Source organism: Dipteris shenzhenensis, chromosome 13 (assembly GCF_047967505.1).
Source record: "Dipteris shenzhenensis isolate YYH24624 ecotype China chromosome 13, Dip_SZ_1.0, whole genome shotgun sequence".
Classification (NCBI taxonomy): Eukaryota; Viridiplantae; Streptophyta; class Polypodiopsida; order Gleicheniales; family Dipteridaceae; genus Dipteris; species Dipteris shenzhenensis.
The window spans coordinates 5,230,199-5,251,208 of record NC_141608.1 but is presented as its reverse complement, the minus strand read 5'-3'; the positions used below and the strand labels follow the sequence as shown (position 1 = coordinate 5,251,208).

The 21,010-nt window shown below is 43.9% G+C and overlaps 1 protein-coding gene across 1 annotated transcript in view; it reads left to right on the top strand.

Moving 5' to 3' along the window:
* TPI (triosephosphate isomerase) overlaps positions 1-20,095 on the top strand; it is a 28,211-nt gene extending 8,116 nt beyond the window's left edge. Inside the window, exons 2-9 of the mRNA XM_087383541.1 lie at positions 469-544; positions 16,307-16,430; positions 16,572-16,656; positions 17,499-17,631; positions 17,934-18,028; positions 18,144-18,222; positions 19,381-19,463; positions 19,585-20,095. Coding sequence (XP_087239667.1) covers positions 469-544; positions 16,307-16,430; positions 16,572-16,656; positions 17,499-17,631; positions 17,934-18,028; positions 18,144-18,222; positions 19,381-19,463; positions 19,585-19,632 — 723 coding nt within the window. The 3' untranslated portion in view covers positions 19,633-20,095. The remainder of the gene's footprint in view (positions 1-468; positions 545-16,306; positions 16,431-16,571; positions 16,657-17,498; positions 17,632-17,933; positions 18,029-18,143; positions 18,223-19,380; positions 19,464-19,584) is intronic.
* Positions 20,096-21,010: the final 915 nt, after the last annotated feature.

Here is a 21,010-nt window from a genome sequence, read left to right as displayed (position 1 = left end):
AATTACATTGTCAAAATGTGGGGTAGCTGTCCCGTCGAGGACTGGGAGTCAGCCGAACTTTGATTTGCAACACAATGAAACCTGGTATACATGCTTCTGGAATATAAATGAATATTTAGAACAGCAGAGAGGAGGAGAACAATACCTGAAGTGCCAAGGGCATTATGCTAAAGACGTGAAGAATGTCTAGTTGATTCATTACTGGTCTTGATTTTATATCTTATTGAAACTGGAAAGAGCTGTTGACTCGTTTTGCTCATTTAATGCACATGTCAGTATAGCTGATTACTTTAGTTAGCCAATGTTTCCATTATGCTTCATTTAATCTGCACGTCTGACTGATCACTTTTAATTACAAAATTATTATTTTCCCTGTTGACAGTTAAGACAGACAAAACACTGCATTTTTTTGTCGTTTTGGAGTGCCCTTGTAGTTTTGACTAATATAGGTGCCTTTTTGTTTTGTAGAATGGAACTATAAATGAAGTCAAGAAGATAATCACTCTTCTGAATGGGGCTGAAGTACCTTCTGAGGAGCACGTCGGTAAGCAAAAGTTAGCAGTGCTGCACGCGTTTAGCTCATGTAGCTGGGAAATAAGGCAGTTACAAATTAAGATGTGCTACTAAATTTCTTGTCTGAGGAGTTTTTTTCATAGTATATCAGAGCTTTTGATGCATCTCTCTTAGTTTTTTTCTCAGACTCCTTTTTGGAGGATTTAGGCTTCTGCATGTGCTAACATGTATTGCTGCTTGATGAGAAGGGATAGCTTACCAAATGCTTGAATACATAACCTCTCACATGATGTTGGAAAACATAGGTTATCTCAAACTTGATAGATACTATATCTTTTTAAGTCATTAAAGGGAATACTAAAACCTGAGGGTGCACTCCTGCTTACTATTACAGAGTTCTTTCTTCAAATAAAATGAATTATTAATTGATTGAAAGCTATTCTTGTGGTGTATATATGGAACACTTTTTCAAATTGACGGACAGGGTGCTAGCTGGTCTGGTCAGCTGAGTCCTTTTTCAACTTACTATGACTCCTGCCAGTAGTTCTGTTTTCCTGCTTATGTACCTTTTGCTTTTCGTTATGTTCAAGTTTTTCTTTTTAAGTTTCTCCTTGAGCTACTACAAGGGTCGATGTTGTCCAAGGCTGTCATTTCTGCTTATTGCAAGACAAACCGCCTGCTATGCGTGATGGAGTTTATGGTTTTCAACCTTTTGAGTGACTATCATGAGATTGAAACTGCACTATGTTGTGTTTTTAGAGGATGAGTTTGGGCATGTGCCTGGACTCATCTAGGTATATTGCAAGAAAAACTCCCTAAATGGTTGATCTGTGTCTTCCCTTCTGCGGCGATGTTCTAATACATGCAGCAGCTTAGGCTTGGGTCCTGATGTCATAGCATGTTTTAGCCCATGGCATGGCACCCTACCTGCCAGCAGGAGCAACAAACATGTGGATAACAGCCACATGGCTGCCATAGGAGCACATTGCCACAGACAGTTCCACCTGGCAGTCACATAGTCTGCTACATCTCCTGTGGGGCACATCAGCAGCAGGCACAGCACCCAGCTACCGGCTGGATGGAGCAGTTATACAGCGCTGGACTGTTATAGCCTGCTGAATCAGCAGCTGCACATATTGAAATGTGCAGGCTAACGTGAGCCACCCGACAGATAGGTCGAGGAAGAATTCAGGTTGGCCATCTAGTCCAGGTCAGCTACTTGTTCGTGGGGATGTCGTAGTAGCTAGTCCCTGCTATGCGTGATGGAGTTTATGGTTTTCAATCTTATGAGTGACTATCGTGTAATTGAAACTACACTATGTTGTATTTTTAAGGGATGAGTTTGGGAATGTTCCTGGATTCATCTAGGTATAACAGCTACTTGTTCGTGTCAGTCTATAACAAGCAGAGGGGATGTCAGCAGCCTATATAAGCCCCTATTCACCTTCATTCCATCTTCTCTCAGCCTGAGCATCAGCCTTCATTACTCTCAGTTTTCTACCCTTCATTGCATCTGTACATGTGCCTTAAGCGTTTGCAGAATGTAGGGTGAAAACCTTCTATACAAACCTGCTTTGCGAGCAAGCAATGTGCACTGGCCAGAAAGGATACCCCTAAGAGCAAGGCTTCGGCTTCTCCAAGGAACCTTTTGGAATTCAATCCTTGTTGCAATGTATATCTTGGCGAGGTAGTTGGCTTTCGGATGATGAAATGCTCTATGCCTACCATTCGATCTCTGGATATAGCCTTCGATCAGCACATTCCCTATATGAATTGGTCTTTCTCATTGAGGAGGCTTTTAGTGCTTGTTGCGAGATTACATCGGAGGTTGGTGGTGAAGCCTTCAAATAGCTGAAGTTGTTCACCATCGTAGGTGATTAGGAGGCTCCTCCATGTTGGCCCAGGTCCAAGGCGTTGGAAGTTAGAAGGGGTGATTCAGTTAAAGCCTTCCAAGTGGAGATTGAGGTAGCCATGTATTGGAGGAGTCTACATATATCCATTGGAGATCAAGTGATAACTTACAGTCTCAAAATCAATTGTATGGATTCCTACCAATTGAAATATATGTGGAGCATCTACCAAGATCTCACTTGCACGGTTCCATGAACTAGCCTGTGGATTGTGAAAGTTGGTTGGAACAGATCTTGGTTTCGTGGTCCTTGGCAGGATCTTGGCTCTTTGATTTTCTAAAGGGGAGATATTGGTGGTCATTTGTCATTTGGAGAATGGCCTTCTCATTTGCTTAGTCGATGAGATGGTGACTTATGGATGAACTTGTTGGAGGTACTTGAAGTGCTCGGGGAGGATGGCTTGTTTGGGTGGTACTTGTGTTCTAGGGTGGCGTACTAGGAAGGTGCTAGAGTTGGAGGACAGCAGTTGCCAGTATGAGGACCAAAGATCAAAGACTTCTTTCGAATTTGTATGTGTGAGAGCATACTTTTATACTATGGTCTACACCCACTATTGGGCGCTGATGACGTCAGTGGGGATGTCATAGTAGCTAGTCCCTGCTATGCGTGATGGAGTTTATGGTTTTCAATCTTATGAGTGACTATCGTGAGATTGAAACTGCACTATGTTGTGTTTTTAGAGGATGAGTTTGGGAAATGTTATTGGATTCATCTAGGTAGATGCTCTAGAGAATCCTTTTGATGGAGCATTTCCATTAGTGAGCGGAGCTTGGCTCACAATGGGTTGGTGAGAGGGGAGTCAGAGAAGCTCACTTAGAGATGGAGGTAAATCAGAATTCACTAGGAAAAGGATGAATAAAGGTCTATATTGGATTTTGGGAGGTACTTGTCTTGTTGTAATGGCAAACAATATCATGCAAAGTTTCCATGGTATGTATTCTCAATATACTTCATTGGAGATTTCAGTAGTTTGCTATGGGATGGTTGTTTGTACATGAATTCTCAGCTGGTTGAAGGATGAAGGGTGAAAGACTTCAGAGTGGATAGAGGGGGATCTCTCAATGTGGAGGCTTTCGTCTCTTGTTGCAAGGTTACCTTGGAGATCACCGACAAAGATAAGTTCAAGTTGGTGATGAGTGGATGTGATTCTCCGGGCAGACCCAGTTGCATGATGCTAGAAGAACGAGGTGGTGACCCTATTAAAGCATTATAGATGGAGGTGTGGCATCTTAAACGTTGAAGGAGGGCGATCATGCTTGTGAGGACCAATGTGTGGTATTGTTATGCTAGAGATAGCTGGAGCGATTCTTACTAGTGGTCAATGTGGAGCAGTAGCAAGGATCTCTCTGTGAAGGGAATAAAGATCCAAGACACATATGGTTTGGTTGGATGCTGGGTTACTTTGGAAGGTTTGTCTTGTCCTATCTTGTAAAGGAGATGATTGGATGTGGTGCCTAGGTATTTTGAAGACACTGCCTTGGTGACTTGGATCATTGACGGAACCAATATTTCAAAGCTAGGTACCATTGTTTCAAACTAGATTTGGTTGTGTGTGATATGATGTGTATGATGGGAATACTCGGAGATATTGGAGGTGCAAATTTGTCAAGCAAATGATGGAGAGATCCTTGACTTGTTTTGGAAAGTTGCTTGCTTGAAGGGACTTGATGGAGTGATTCATTGCCAGAGTGGGTATTGGACCACATTGTGTCATTTAGAAGGGGTGTTTCCAACATGAAACTCTTTATACACGTAGCTTCCTCACAACTTTAGAGTAGTTCACTCATATAATCCCTATAATAAGCTTAAGAAATAAAAGTGATCATTGAGTTATATCCAAATAGCCTATTTGACTTGGTTAAACCTTTTCGCGTGACAACACCAAGATGTTACATTTGTCAACAGACCCCTAAAGATGGACATTAGAAGGCAATCTTCCAAAGAAGGCACTCTGATGCACAAAAATTCATGGGAAGAGAATAAAAGACTATTGATGATAATGCTATGCATCCTTCAAAACTACAATCTCATTGTCTAATTTAATCGGTAAATGGGTATAAACAAAAATTCAAGTTTCTTGGCTTCATTGTTTCATCAAAGGGAATGGAAATTGAGCCTTTAAACTAGAAGCAAGCAAGAACAAAGTGCCGATTTTTAAAGCAATCCTAAAAGTTGCTCAAAATGGTTGATTTTTGTACTATGCTTTTGCAAATTTCATGAAAGTAAGGGCACCTCTCGAGAAATATGTAATGAAAGATCAACATCTCAATTATATCAAAGATTGTAAGAAAAACTTTACACAAATCAAACGTGGAATAGCATCGACTATTATATTGAGTAATTCATATTTTTAACCAACCATGTTTAAGAAAGACAGATGACTTTATTCTTGGAATAGTTTGCATACTTTTGGAACAAGACTAAATGGATGACACATTGTATCCGTTGAATCTCAATAACATGAGTCCCAACAAATTGGAACAAAATTATCCCACAATTCGGACAATGTTGTTGGCAATTATTGGCCTTCGCCTATCAATCCTGCTCTATTGAAGAGCATAGTTACCAGGGAACGGGAACGTTTCGGGAACAGGGGGGTCGGAACGGGAACGTTTCGGGAAGGGGGAACGTGGGAACGGGAATGGGAATGCCACGTCAGATGACACTTCATCAAGTCACATGGAAAGGAGTAGAAGGGAAGGAGAGGGGGCTGAGTGGCTGAGTGGAAGGGGGTGGAGAAGGGAGTGGAAGGGGAGGAAATTGGGTGGAGAAGGGAGTAGAAGGAGAGGAGGCTGAGTGGAAGGATTGGGTGGAGAAGGGAGTAGAAGGAGAGGGGGCTGAGTGGAAGGAGAGGGGGCTGAGTGGTTGAATGGAAAGGGGTGAAGAAGGGAGTGGGCTGAGTGGAGAAGGTTCAAAAGATATTCCCAAGTCCATACATTATAAAAAAACAACTATGGAAGTCCCGCAAAAAGTGGGAGTCTCCTGCTTACCATGGTGGACAATTTGCTGCCGGCATGTTGGGAGGTCATTGTTAGATATCAATGCTCCACTCTTATGTAACTATGTGGGAACTAGCTAACTCTACTTGTAAGCCCCCCATATGAGGATAACACATTTGAGTAGCTCGGTTATCCAGTAGGTCCTGGTTTGGACACCAGATTGGGGCCATGTGTGGCGTGATGTATAGACGACTTTAGATAGAGTTGGCACACTACCAACTAGGCTACATGCAAGTGCGGGAAGGCATCCCATGACTGACCGCACTGAGGGTAGGTAGACCATTTCTTGGGGCAGCCCACTCTCGGGTGGCGGGGCCCTGTTTGGAGCCCCAAATGATCCTAGATGGCTTTGTGCCACGGTTCTAACGTGTGATCGGTGGCTTTTTTTGGGACCGACCTCCAGTCCGCTATTTTGGGCCGACTGTGTCGGTCTCCTAATTGGGTCTAACTGACTACGACTGGTGGCTATATAAGAGAGGAGAGGGGCTGAGGTGAAGGGAGTTGAAGGAGAGGGGGCTGAGTGGAAGGAGAGAGTAGAAGGGAGTGGGAGGGAGGGGACTGAGTGGAAGGAGAGGGAGTAGAAGGGAGTGGGAGGGAGGGTAGAGAGTGGGAAAACCCCCCGTCGGCGGCTATATATGTTCTTGTGCAACCCTAAACTGGGAACGCCAAACCCTAGACGTTCCAGCCATTCCTTGGACGTTCCCTGGCCGTTCCGGTCGCGTTCCCAAAACTGGGAACGTTCCCTAGTGTTCCTGGGCATTCCCGATAGGCGCTCCACTTGGGAACGGCGTTCCCACATTCCAGGAAGACGGAACGCCGTTCCCTGGTAACTATGTTGAAGAGTCACTGTTTGGCCAGCTTCTCAGGTGGGTATTTGCTATGCAAGACTTTACCTTAAATTTTGGTCAAGATCTCAAAACATAGTAGCAGATGTTCTATGAAGAGAATATGCTCCAACCGGAATTCCTAGTCGACTTCATTTGTTCCTCGCAACTCTTGAAATTTAAGATCCTTCTCATTATAATTCAAATTTGTAGAAATCACAATCCCAATTGGGACCCCATCCAAATTCATCGTCTCCTTTATTACTTTACTTCAATTGTATATGTGCCCACAAAGCTCGATGGTTAACCTTCATAGAACAATTCCTCTCAGACGTCTAGGTATCCATTAAGTCTTAGCATCTTTGAGGCAATCTATTTTTGACCCCCAATGCACAAGGCAATCACCTTCAAAAGGTGCAAAAATGTCTGTGTTTTAAAAACCTGACAACCAAACCAGAGGGTCTTCTTGAAAGCATAAAAGCGGATTTGTTTTCAAGTTACTGGATCCCTTAGACACAAGGTGGAAGCTAATACATAATCATCCTAACAAAATACTTCACGAAGAGTTTATGGACAAGGCGGAAGCTAATACATAATCATCCTAACAGATTATTAGAAGGAATGGACAAGAGTTTGAAGCAGATGTTGCTATTTATGTAGATCCACTTCACAATTATCTCCCTTCTATGCTGTATGCATATAGAATATATGTTTAAGCATCAATGTGCATCAGCCAGTTTTAAGTTTAATGTATACAAGATCTGAATTTTCTTTCTCAAAGGCCATGTGCTTAGATCCCTTAAAGAATTTACGATGCCATTGATTGGTACAATCATTTTTGCGATACCAATCACTTCTGAGATTAGCAATTTAACACAATTCAGGGATGGCTCAAATGAGGCGGGCCAGAAAAACTGTCAGATGGAAGAAAATAGCCGAATTCACAGAGAAGGACTTAGTATATCGATCTTTCTCTACAGTATAGTGATTGATTTGAATCTCATGCATTGTTGAACAGGCCTGTATGAAGATGAAGGCATGCACAAAGTATGATCCAGCACATATGAGTTTCTTCTTATTGACAAACAAGAAGAAGAGCTATGCTTATGTAATTGATTAAGAGGGTTTCATCCAAAATCGAGCAAGGAAGGTGTGAATTCAGTAAGTTGTAGCTGAATGTAAACGAACCTGAAGAGAAAAGGCATTCCACAATTGTTGGAGGGCTGTAATAAAGCAGACATCTGCGAGGAGGAAAGTGATGTTGTTCTTCTTTTCTATCTTTTGGTTATGTTTAATCCACACTTCTATCAACACTGCTTCTGAGTCTCACTGCACTTGCTGAGGGACTGAGTGGGGGAAGTGCACTGCCTTGCTGAAATTGAGAAACAAGTGCTCCTGTGCCTGTGAGTCGTAAAGAGTGCACAAGCTGGGGGTGGTACTTGTCATCTCCATAGAGAGTATCTCTGTCTTATGGAGCCAAGCTGACAATGATAAGTAGACTCCTCCTTCTCAATTGTATTTGGGGACTGGGCCTTCCTTTGAGATGGCCACGAAAGAGGCAGGCTGCTGTTCCTCTTCTCCCGCTGCTACTCTATAAGTTACTAAGGTGGGGTTTTTTGCTGATGCTTGAGCTGCTGCCTGTTTATGCTAAAGTGATGGGGTTATGGTGCCCTTTAACAGGCTGATCCCTCCTAAGATAAGCCCACTTCTGCATGCAGTCTGTCAAGCCAAACTGGCTGACTTGAAGGATGGTCTCCTGATGTTATTAATGCTGAACTGCCCTGACCTTAGGTTGCTGAGGTGGCAACTTCTCTCCTGCTGCGACTATACAAGCTACTAAGGTAGGGATCAATGCTTGAGCTGCTGCTTGCTGATGCTGAAGAGATGGGATTATGTGTGCCCTTCTACAGGCTTATCCTTCCGAAGATGTCCCCACTTCTGGATGCAAGCTGAGGGGGCAAAGTAGGGCAGTCTGCTGTTGGCACTAATGCTGAATTGCCCTGGCCTGTAAGCTGTAGAGGTGGCCAATGTCGGTAGGTGACTGGATATGCCGCAGGGCTGCCGCAATGTCCTTACCTACTGTACTGATGTTACTGCCTGTGGTAGTCCATGCTGTCTTCCTGCTGACATGGCAGGCTGCCCAGTCTTCAGCCTGTATGGCTGCTGTGTCTGTAGCTATCCATGTGGCAGTCCTGTGGTCTTTTGTTGCTTCATGACAGCCTTCCTTAGTTGCATGCCTTCCTGTGCCGGGTGTATATTGTGCCAACCTAGCTGGGTGTTGTGGTTCCAATCACAGAAACTTGTATGTGGAAGTGTATGAATGATTTGTTTCTTCAGAGCATGCATGAACATGATGACGGACCTGTGGAATGATATCAAGGTTTCAAATGTGGTAGAAAATGCTGAGAGTTAATATTTGAAGCAATGCATGTGATGGATGGAAGGCCACAACGAAGGCTGGACTAGCAGAACATGAAATTTGGCTCACGATTCACTCATTGATGGGAATGTGTATGTAGATGGCTCACGGTGGAGCTGTGATTTGTCGGCTGAAGGGGGGAGAGAAAGAGGAAGAAGAGCAAGAGAGTGAGAGTGAGAGAGAGTGACACTCTAGTGTGGGTGTGAAGAATAATGAGCCACACCACAAACTCACTTATGTTTTATTAGGATTAGGTTTACCCTATGACTGTCTTAAGACAGTCATAGGTGTCCTATCTTTTAATGAAGGGTTGGCAATGTGCCTTTACCCCAACAACCTCCCACCTAAAGGCCAATGTGCCTAAAGGGGAGAAAAGAATAAACATTACAGCAATTACTGTATACAAGACCATAAAGTAAGAATGGTCTCATCCTAATCCCATGATGTGGCGGCAATGTGCAAACCGCTCTGTAGGCAAGCTCTTAGTGAGCAAATCTGCAGGATTATCATCAGTATGCACTTTCACAAGCTCAAGTCGCTTGTCTTCCTCCCTGATGAAATGATATTTCACTTCTATGTGCTTGGTCTTCTGATGAAAGACCGGATTCTTTGCCAACATGATAGCACTCTGACTATCACAATGCAAAACTGGCATATCTCCTGTAATGCCCAAATCTCCCACCAGCCGAGTAAGCCATATTGCTTCCTTGCAAGCCTCAGTGGCTGCAACATATTCAGCTTCTGTGGTTGACAGTGCAACGCATTTCTGCAACCGAGACACCCATGATATAGCACCTCCTGCAAATGTGAAAATATAACCGGTAGTAGACTTCCGGTTATCTGCATTCCCTGCATAGTCTGAATCTGTAAAACCATGCACCAATGCATCCTGCCTACCATAGCATATGCACAAGTCTTTGGTACCTTTGAGATACCTCAAGACACCTTTCACTGCTTCCCAATGCCACTTGCCTGGATTTGCCATATACCTGCTGATGACTCCCACCGCAAAAGCAATATCCGGACGAGTGGCAACCATGGCATACATCAAAGATCCAACTGCAGATGCATACGGAACCTTGGCCATTTCAGCCTTATCATCATCTGATTTGGGGCTGTCCTTACTGCTGAGTTTTAAATGTGGAGGCAACGGGGTACTAATAGACTTCCCACTTTGTCAATATACTCTTTCTGTGACAGAAACAAAAGTCCCTTGGACCTGTCACGAGTAATACGCATGCCAAGAATATGATTTGCATCACCCAAGTCTTTCATGTCAAAAGACTTATGCAGTTGTTTCTTTAAAGCACTAATCTCATGCTGAGATTTACTGGCAATAAGCATGTCATCCACATATAGAATGAGTAGCATCAAACTACCATCCTTTGCCCGTTTGGTGTACAAGCAATGATCGGTCTCACACCGATGATACCCTTGGGACTGCATGAAGGCATCAAACTTCTTGTACCATTCCCTTGGCGCCTGCTTGAGTCCATACAAGCTCCTTTTGAGCTTACACACAAGCTGTTCTTTCCCTTTAACAGCATATCCCTCTGGCTGACTCATATAGATCTCATCATGAAGATCTCCGTGAAGAAAAGTTGTTTTCACATCCATCTGACATAAATCCATGTCGTCATGAGCAACAAGAGCTAACACTGCTCTCAAAGTAGTCATCTTGACTACAAAGGAAAAAATCTCATCAAAGTCAATGCCCTTTTCCTGCTTAAATCCCTTGGCAACCAATCTGGCCTTATACCGAGGTAAAGCATTTGAATCCACTTTGACTTTGTAAACCCACTTGCATGGCAAAACCTTTCTGCCTGCAGGTAACTGCACCAAGTCCCATGTATCATTCTGAAGTAGGGAGTCCATTTCTGACTGCATGGCTTTCTCCCACTTCTTTTTCTCTGTTCTTCCCATAGCTTCCTTGAAGTTGGAAGGCTCACCACAATCTGTCAGCATGATAAAATCAGCCACATTATTGGCTCCTGGAACAAACCTGGCAGGAGGCCGTTGTGCACGGGTGCTCCTCCTAACAAAATGTTCCGGATTAGGCTGCTGTCCAGCCTGTTCTTCATGCATGACGGGTGGCTGTACCACCATATCTGGCTGTTCTACAGCCCCATCTGTTGGCACATCCAGTGGTGCATCATTGGCAAAATTATCTGGCTGATTTTCAGCCTGTATACCCTCTTGAACAGGGTGATCTGCAGCAGCCTGCTGCTGCATATAAATGGGCATTCTTTGCTGTCCAACATCATCATAAATAACCCTCCTGTATTCCACAGGTTGCACGGGTTCCTTGTGTACACTATCTTCTTTAAAGATGACATCATTGCTGCGTATAATCTTCCGTTTAACGGGATCCCATAACCTGTACCCCATTTCACCTTCGTCACCATAACCCATAAAGATGCATCTGATAGACTTTGGATCCAGTTTGGTGCGTAGTTCTTTGCGTACATGAGCGAAGCACTCGCAGCCAAATACACGTAAGTGCTTATATGAGGGTGGCTCGCCAGACCACACCTCCTCTGGCACTTTCAACTCCAAAGCCTTGTTTGGCGACCTGTTAATAATGTGAACTGCTGTTTGCACGGCTTCTGCCCAAAAGCCATGGGGTAATGCAGCATAAGACAACATACATCGAACCTTCTCCTGTATAGTTCGATTCATCTGCTCACTTGCACCATTTTGAGATGCATTATGAGGGGCTGTGAGTTCCTGTTTGATGCCCTTAGCTTGGCAAAACTGCACAAAAGCATGTGACACATACTCACCCCCATTATCGGATCTGAGGCATTTCAGCCTACGACCTGTCCGATTCTCAACCTGAGCGACAAACTTCTTGAAAGCATTTAAGGCATCTCCCTTATGCTTCAAGAAATAGACCCACACCTTACGTGTGGCATCATCAATGAAAGTAATAAAATATTTTGCACCCCCTAGTGATAACTGTGGCATTTCACACAAATCAGTGTGCACTAGATCAAGTGGTGCTCTATTCAAGGGAGTTCTCCTCTTATGAGGAGTCACAGAATGCTTGCCAAATATGCAATGATCACAAGTAGGCAAATCTGAAAAAGAAAGAGACGGCAGATAACCCAAACGTGACAGTTCTTGCATTTCTTTAACAGACATGTGTCCCAACCGGCTATGCCACAATGAAACCTTTGGCAGCTCGGTTATGGCAACAACATGATTACCCACACTGGAAACATAAAGAGGGTACAAGGTATCACTCTTAAAACCCTCAGCCACTACAGCCTGGCCATCAGTATTCACCCATTTGGAATCCCCAAATGTGGTGTGGTAACCACTGTCATCCAATAAGCTAGTGCTAATCAGATTTTTCTTGATTTGCAGCACATGGCGGACACCATCAAGCATAAATATGCGTCCATCAGGGAATACTATCTGTATACTGCCAATCCCTGCAATCTGACATGCATAGTTGTTCCCAAGATGAACAACTCCATAAGTACCTGTGTAGGAAGTAAACCACTCCCTATGAGGAGTAACATGAAAAGAAGCACCTGAGTCCAAGAGCCAGGTGTGCATGTCATGGCCATCAATAACCAAAGCATGTGCTATTACAGCAGAAGAGCATAAAACATCATGTATGTCACTGTCACTGTCCTCTGCTGCAACATTCACTGCATCCAAGTCATCTGCCTTGGCCTTGCCTTTGCCTTTGCTTGCATTTCCTGCATCCTTTGTTTCAGCCTTCTTGGCTTTCCGATCCCGTATGAACGTGAAGCACTTCGACTTCACATGTCCCTTCTTGCCACAATAAAAGCATTCAATGTCCTTTTTGCCACGGGACTGACTGCGGGATTTGGACTTACTAGCAGATCTCCCCTTCTGCTGAGTCCTGCCTCTGTCCTGTACCTGCAAAGCATTTGAAGACTTGCTGCCCGCATTATTCTTCCTGCTCATCTCCTCCATAAGGAGAGAGCTCTCTACATCAGCATAAATAAGAGTGGCATTCGAGTTTGACAGGGTGGTCTTGAAAGTGTCCCAACTCTTGGGGAGGGTACACAGCAAGAAAGTAGCCTTGAACTCCTCATCAAGGTTCAACCCCTGTGCAATCAGCTGTGTAAAGATAGGATTGAACTCACTCAAGTGTGAGGTCATAGCTGTACCTTCCTTCATGCGAAGATCGACCAGCTTCTTCAGCCAATAAACCTTACTGGCTGAGCTCTTTTGGGCATACAATTCTTCTAGTCTTTGCCATAGACCATAAGAGGTCTTTTCAGCCTGTACATTGAACACAAGAGTGTCTGAAATAGTGAGCATGATAGCTGCCCTTGCGGACAAATCAAGCTCTTCCCAGTCATCAGCTGCCATATCAGATGGCTTGACACCCTTCACCCTTATGGGCTTAGCAATCTTCTTTAACAGAAGTACATTCAAGCACTGTTCTGCCCATAATGCATAGTTGTGTGCTCCTTCCAGTTTCTTTATGTTCAGAATTGAAGAATCACCTCCCCCTGATGCCATATCAGATGAGGAAAGTACCTGACTCCCTGGAAGTAAAAAGACTGAATAAAAATTCTGATTTCTCAGAAAAAACCTGCTCTATTCAAGAGCCAGAAGCACTTTCAATGGTGCTGTTTTTACTGTCAGTAAAATCTGCAGCAAAACAGTAAATGACCCTGCAAATACTGTACCTTCTGACAAACTGTTCTGAGCTCAAAGAGGCATAAAAACAGTAATTTCAGACTGCTGCTGCTGCTCAACAAGTGCTTAACAGTGCATAATCATCTGACAAAACCACCAACACTGCTGTAAACACTGCTGTACTGACTGTACTGATCACTTTTCCCACCTCAGATGAGGTATTGCACTGAGTTAAATTGCAGAAACCACTTGACAAACACCCCAAAAACAGTAAATGACCCTTCAGCCTGTCACAAAACCTGCAACAGTAAATGGGATAAATCCCAAGCAATCACCCTTATACCAAGGGGAGAAAATGCATTTGAAGATCTCTGTCGGTAACCCAAGTGCTATCAAACAAAGTCTGGGCAAAAGCCCCTTGATCTGACACCTGAATCAAGTGGAGAACACCTCAACACTGAGGTAGCATGCAATATGAAATCTCTCTGACACTTGTACCTGACAATGTGCAATGCATAGACTGCCCCTGTGTACTCAGTAACAACACAAATCACAAAGTACAAACACCAAGAAGAAAATCTTTTGAGCATTGTCAACGATGGGCAGTTAGGGACCGAGTAAACTCGATGCGCCCTGACCAAGCGTGGCTCAACTGAGATTTTCAAAGTGCGTACAAAGAATGTGACCTGCAACAAATGTCACCAAATGCACTGCGGAAACAAAGCAAATGTGTGCTCCCTGGCTACACACTGCCTCAAGGCATGTACTCTGCAAACACATCCAGGCAAAAGCCCTTTGAAATGGTCACCCAAAACTGAGAATTGCACTCAGTAAATGCATAGAAGCTTCTGCAAAACAAGCATCTGACCTTCCTGAATGACAAGTAACTGCGCAAACACCACCACTGTGGCACAAGTCACCTCAAGCGTGAGTGACACGAGAGTACCTGCTGTACCTCAACAAATGCACAGTATACAGTTGAAATGCTTCAGGAATGCATCAGGAATGCTTCATGTACTGCGCGTACATGCACAAAACAGAGTGCTTCAGCACTATTCCTCTTCCAACAAAAAAAATGTGTCTGCTGTACTTTTCAGTACCTGCAAAGTACCTGCTGTACTTTTGTCCCTGCAGAGTACCTGCTGTACTTCTGTCCCTGCAGCAGGCACACTTCCCCCCAAAAAAAAAATCGAGTCTTTGCAGCAAAAGACAAACGAGTCCTGCAGGTGAGTGAAGGAGACGCCCGTACACAGTTGTACGGCAGTCCGTATGGCTGCCGTGTGAGTAGCTGCGCCGAGCAGCTATGCAGCTGCCTGATGCAGCGTCGCAATGCTGCGTACAGCAGCTGCTGTACAGCTGCAACCCGACGACGCCCTGGAGCCCGCGCTGTCGCCCTGGAGCCCGCGCCTTGACCCTGCAGCCTGTGCCCGCGATACACTCTAGCCAGCGCCCGTGCTGTCGCCTTGCAGGCGGAATGCGCCGCCGTCCCGTTCGCTGCCCTGCGCAGATCCGTCGAGGTCCGTCCGTACGGTTGTACGGACGACGTACGGCCGTACGGAAAGGGTAGGCTAGGGAGAGGAGGCTGGGTAGGCAAGGGGAAAGCTAGGTAGGCTCTGATACCAGTTGAAGGGGGGAGAGAAAGAGGAAGAAGAGTTAGAGAGTGAGAGTGAGAGAGAGTGACACTCTAGTGTGGGTGTGAAGAATAATGAGCCACACCACAAACTCACTTATGTTTTATTAGGATTAGGTTTACCCTATGACTGTCTTAAGACAGTCATAGGTGTCCTATCTTTTAATGAAGGGTTGGCAATGTGCCTTTACCCCAACATCGGCATTTGAGAGGACAACATTCAAGAAATACTCACAGTAGATTGCTGTACAAATGTAAAACTCAAGCTATCAGCATAAGTCAGCAGTAGGCATATAAGAGCACATTTCAAAAGGTCCAAATCAAGTGTTGATGGCTTTATGCACACGCGAGCAAGTGGAGATATGCATTCTCTATGAATGCAAAGAGTACACATTGGTGATGAATGGGAAGGTAGAGGAAGGAGAAATAGTGTGTTCATATTCATGCGTGCAAAATATTTGGAGGGAAGTTATGTTAGAGGTCAACATCTCCTGATGTCACCTAGAGAGAGAGGGCCTTGCTTGTCGGTGTTCCTGCCCAGTGTGACGCTAGGGTAGGGCCTGTGTCGTGGTGTCGTGAGTCTGCCTGCCCCCGTGAGAGTAGGACTCTGTGGCTTTCCACTGCCTCTTGCTGGTTCATGCTTTGCCACGTTGGCCATGGAGGTTCCCAGGAGGGGTGTGGAGCTGTGTGGGCAGGTCTGCCCTGTTGTGCTGCCACGGGTCAGCCCTTAGGCGCCTCTTATGGGACCTATTTGTGGGCTGTGGAGCAGAGGGTCAAGGTTGGCCACCTTGGTTGGTTGCATCCCTCCATAGGCTGGGGGGTGAGCCCCTTTTATAGGGCTGTGGGCAGCCCTTCAGGTGGGTTGGCCCAGCTAGCATGGTCGGCAGGCTGGCTGACTAGGGGGGACTGGGGCTATATATGTCCTCCCCCCCCCCCCCACCTTCCTCATTTTCCATCTCAGTTTGGTGCCTTGTGGAACACAGCCTTGTGGAGCCGTCTTGTGAGCCCCTTGACTGTCTATTTCTGTAGAGGTTTTCCCTAGTTTTCTGGGGGGTTTTGGCCTGAGATCACTTGCAGTTTCTCTCATCTCTCTCCTTTCTTGTTTTGTGTGTGTCTGTGGTTCTGACTCTTCCGTACATTTCTGCTGCACTTCTCACAGTTAATATATAGGGCAAATAGTAATCGGCAGGATGGCAGGACCTCTGAAAATTAAAAACTATCAACAATCTCTGTGTGTGTAGGCTGGCGTGTCTGTGTTCATTTTCGCCCTTTTAAAGGTGTTTTGGGTCTAATAAACTTCAAGAAGCAAAGCATAATTGAATTCTGTTGGTAATTCAAATTTTGGAGAGGCTGTAACTTTTACTGGTGGTTTTTCCATGTGACAGAGGTGGTGATCAGTCCTCCGTTTGTCTTTTTGGCACAAGTGAAAAGCTTGTTGCGCCCTGATTTTGCTGTTGCTGCTCAGAATGCTTGGGTTAGAAAAGGTGGTGCATTTACAGGGGAGATCAGGTACTGCACTTGTGTTTCACAGTAAAGAAACTCTTGTGTATCTGCAATAACCAGAGTCATGTTGAAGATATGAGCTAGTTGAGTTTGTGCCCAAAGGCTTGCTTTAAAAACCTCCCAAGCATTTCGACTGTTTTCATGCAGTGCTGAAATGCTAGTGAATCTGGATATTCCCTGGGTTATACTTGGACATTCAGAAAGAAGAGCACTGCTGAAAGAGTCAAACGAGGTGAGATACATTGCATACTTCAAAGAAAATAACTATTGGAACCTGTATTTCACTATCGCTCCATTGTGGGTGAGAGCTTGTGGTTCCACTACTGTTGCTGTATGAAACATTGCCCTACTATGCTAATTGAAGGCAGAAATGGTTCACGAGGGATTTGTAATCACCTACTGCAATCCAGTACACAAAGCCACCATACAGCACTCATATGAGATGGAACGGTTCTTGTCCCATGAGCCGCTATCTTTTAGTGGTCTAGTGTGCTATTGACCATGGAGATGGAAGAGTTCTTGTCCCACAATGATATTTTAGTGGTCTAATGTGCACCACATAAGCAGTATATTTGTGACTCCATTTGCCATGTGTTACAATTGACTTTGTTTCTGAAGCTATCTTTAGAACTAACCTTCCCCGTCATCACATCTAACTTGAGAAGGGTTTGATTTCCATTTTCCACGACATAGCTCCTCAGGCTGACAGGGTTAAAACATGATATCCATGCCTCTTAGCCTCGATCATGTATACATTGATGCATCACGATTCACTTCTCTCCTATGAGATGCTCACGAAGTGCTACACAGGCTGTCCTTTGCGATCCCATTGTCCATTTGGCAGCTACCATTCAAGGCATATGATTGATCTCTTTACTGCACTCTATCTAATGCTTGCAAGATTGTTTGCACTCGACATGCTGCTGAATACATATTGCAAACGACTCTTGTTGTGTTCTATACAACCTGGTAATTAGGAATCAAGAGAAGAAATAACGATTGCCATTGGTTCAGGTGCATACTCATGTGGAATGCAAATTTCTCTTACCGCTTTTGTTTTTGTTTGTGATGCAGTTTGTGGCTGACAAGGTTGCCTATGCACTAAGTCAAGGATTGAAAGTGATTGCTTGCATTGGAGAGACTCTTGAGCAACGAGAGGCTGGAGAAACCTTTACCGTTGTTTCTGAACAAACAAAAGCTATTGCAGGTTTGAAACTATTCTACTTTGTGTTCCAAAAGAAGGCCTTTCATGTGCTCTTTCGCATTTCTGGGGCAGGCAATGGAAAGTGTCCACTTCTACCAGTTGCGCGTTTTTTGGTCTGATCAATAGGATAATTTGCTTGTGGATCCGTCAGCCATATAGATATCAAATCTTTTTTTATCTTCTGGTAAAGAGGGGGAGTGTGCCTATTGGTCTATTGATCATATAACTGATATGTTGATGACTAAATAGATGTAACGTTGTCTTCATTACAACTAATAGACTCGCACCTCTGTCCTGTTGATCAGAAAAGATTCATGACTGGAGTGATGTTGTTCTCGCTTATGAACCTGTTTGGGCAATAGGCACAGGCAAGGTCGCAAGCCCTGCACAGGCTCAAGAGGTGGGCATGCTACTTGATGTGCTATTCATTGTGTTATTTGACAAGAACCTGTTACCATTCTTTAAAGTAGGCATGTTAGTCCTGGACAAATTTAGATTTGCTAGCGCTCTGTCAGGTACATGCTGACCTCCGGAAGTGGCTTACAGCAAATGTAAGCCCTGAAGTGGCAGATTCAGTCCGAATTATCTATGGAGGTATCATTTTGTTTCCGAACGTGCTGCAATTTAGAAACATGTTTATGTTTAACTGGCAGTATACCGTGTTAGTAATTTAACCCCTCCTGCAACTTACAGAATCCTTTGTCTCAAGGAATTTTACGTGTGTTGCCCAAGGATGCTGGCCTGACTGTTTAATACCTACTCATGAAGCTATTAACCAGAATCTGTTGGGTTTTGGAATGTCTATTCCTTGGAATGGTCTAGAGACAATGTTACCACTTTAAGTGAGATCTTGGGTGGGGATAATGTCCTTTTCAAACTGATCTTAATTACAGGTGACCCAGAAAATAAAGTGCTTCATTTTATTCAATGGCAGTTCCAGTACAGGAATTGTCCTCGGCTGTTTCTTTTAGATTATTGATACAACTTCGTGAAGTCAGAAAGTTGCCTTTTGGGATTGCCCCAAAAATGTTACAGGGAAAATTCCCAGTGGTTTAGGTCATTAGAATGTAGAGATGGGGAAAGAGGGATATCCAACAGCTAAGTTTCACAGCAGAAGGAGACATATACCTGCAATTTCAGAAGCAGATAACCTCATGGAACTGATACAAAGCTGCAGGAGTGGAGTTTCTAATGGTTTTACTTTTTCTGGAAACAGGCGAGCGCATATTCTATGACCTTGCTTAGGCTTAGAGGCTTGTATCATGGACGTGACAGGAAAATAAAAACCTTAAGGTGCCAATTTTTGGTAATTATGTTATTTTCAAATAAATGACCAGGCACAATCAGCTAACTATCTTGTGAAAGGATGTGCATAGTGCAAAACCTTGTTAGGATAACACTTCACAGAAGGGGCCCTTTTGTGGTGGTTAGAGTTTCATGTGTGGTCGGAGAACAAAAAAATTATTTTCAATCCATGTCTGAAGCTGTGCAACTTGGTATGCAAGTATCAGCTAGGACTGGGTTTATTTGTGACATCCTGCTAACTATTCATTCAATTGCAGCTGTGCTTTCATGCCTGAAGCAAGTGCTATGGAGCCTGAGAGGTGGCAGGCCTAGGTGCTTGTTTGCCTTGTCAGGCAATAGGTTTTACTTCACATTTGTTGCATCTGTGTTAAGTATCCTGGGTTTTGCTTGCAGCAAGAAACTGCTCTAACCTAGACAGCTCGTTTCTGGTTGGTTCATGACACACAGGTTCCGTGAATGCTGGCAATTGTGTGGAACTTGCAGGCCAACCTGATGTGGATGGATTTTTAGTAGGTGGTGCCTCTTTGAAGGTAATTGTTTAAATTTGCTGTGTATATCATCATTTCATCCATGTTCTTTTTATTTTCTTTGGCCAGACCTAAAAGTTGTTTGTGACTGGAACTCGTTAAAATGTTCATTGATTTTTTGCAGGCTGAGTTCATTGATATCATCAAATCTTCCCTAGTTAAACAAAAATGAAAGGCAGGTTGTATGATGCATTGAGATTTTGCTGCTGCTAAAATTATGAATCTTCATATTTAGTAACGTTACCTTGGGCACCCGTGGTCAGCTTAATAATTGAATACTGGTAACCATTGCATAGCTCAGCTGTTTAGCCTCATGATGTGGGTGTTGAGATCTTATCTTGAATCATTCAATGGATAAAGCATGCTTTTCAAGTCGTGCATGATGATGCAAAGTGTAATATTTTTCCTATGGCAATATTAATTATGGTGGTCTAACAAGATCCAAGTCATTGCTTAGTTCTTAACAAACCATTCCTTTTGAGCCTTCTGTAACCTTGGGATTGAATTCCTTGGTGCCATCATACATGCGGGATTGATCTGACGTGACATGCATACACCATCGGCGTTCCACATGAGCCTATTTGCCAGTGTTTTCTTCAGTACAATAGTAATGCAAAGATCTAGTCCAGATTCAACCGTAATGTATTTTGGTTTGCTTCAATGTTGAAATGTGAGAGCGGTACTACTCTTTTTTAAAAGCAGAGCGGAAGAGTGGTACTACTATTTTTGAAAAGCAGAGCTGAGGTTCTGTTATTGCAATTCTTATGTTCATTTAAATTGAAACTGACAGCTCAATATTTTTATCATCGTATCTTGCTAAGATTGTCATTCTTCCAACATCTACAATCTGTTGTAAATTTGATGCTTCCTCGTGGCATTTACTTACCTATCAGTAAAAAAAAACAAGTTCGCAATCAGCACTCCTTTTCAGAATCTGTTATTGGGGATAGGGGTCCTAAGGAAGCAGGCAATGGCCTTTGTATATCTTAGATGCTAATTAGTGTGTAAGTGTGCTCTATAGCTCATTTTAGATGCCCTTTGATAATGGGGACTAGAATGGAAAGAAGTTTGGCAAACTAGGAATTTGACCAACAAAAGGTCAGATTAATGTTAGATAGATTAGCGTAGCTGAGGATTCTTGCAAATGCATATGATGGTAGGCATTCTTATGATATAGTTCAGCATGAAAATGAAATCCCAAGAGAGGGTATTCCGTAGTGGAAGACTGATGGATTAGCCTGACGTGTTTCACTATGGAATGGAAGCTTCATCGATAGGGCCCCCTAGTTGGTGAAAAATGGTATTACTGAAAGAAGGGGGAAAGGAGGGAGGGGGAGGGATAAATTGAGGGAGGGGATAACTTGTCACGTGTCCTTGCTCTAAATTTTTCTACACCGCCCTGTGAGTAATGCATGTAAAGAGAGGGTCAATAGGAGCTTTCGTGAGTTTCTGTCGTGCATACACTTTGCCTCTAACTCAACCTGTTCATCCTCCAATCCACTTGTTGCTTGAGAGTCTTGACGCCACTGCTTTCATTTTTGACCTAGTCC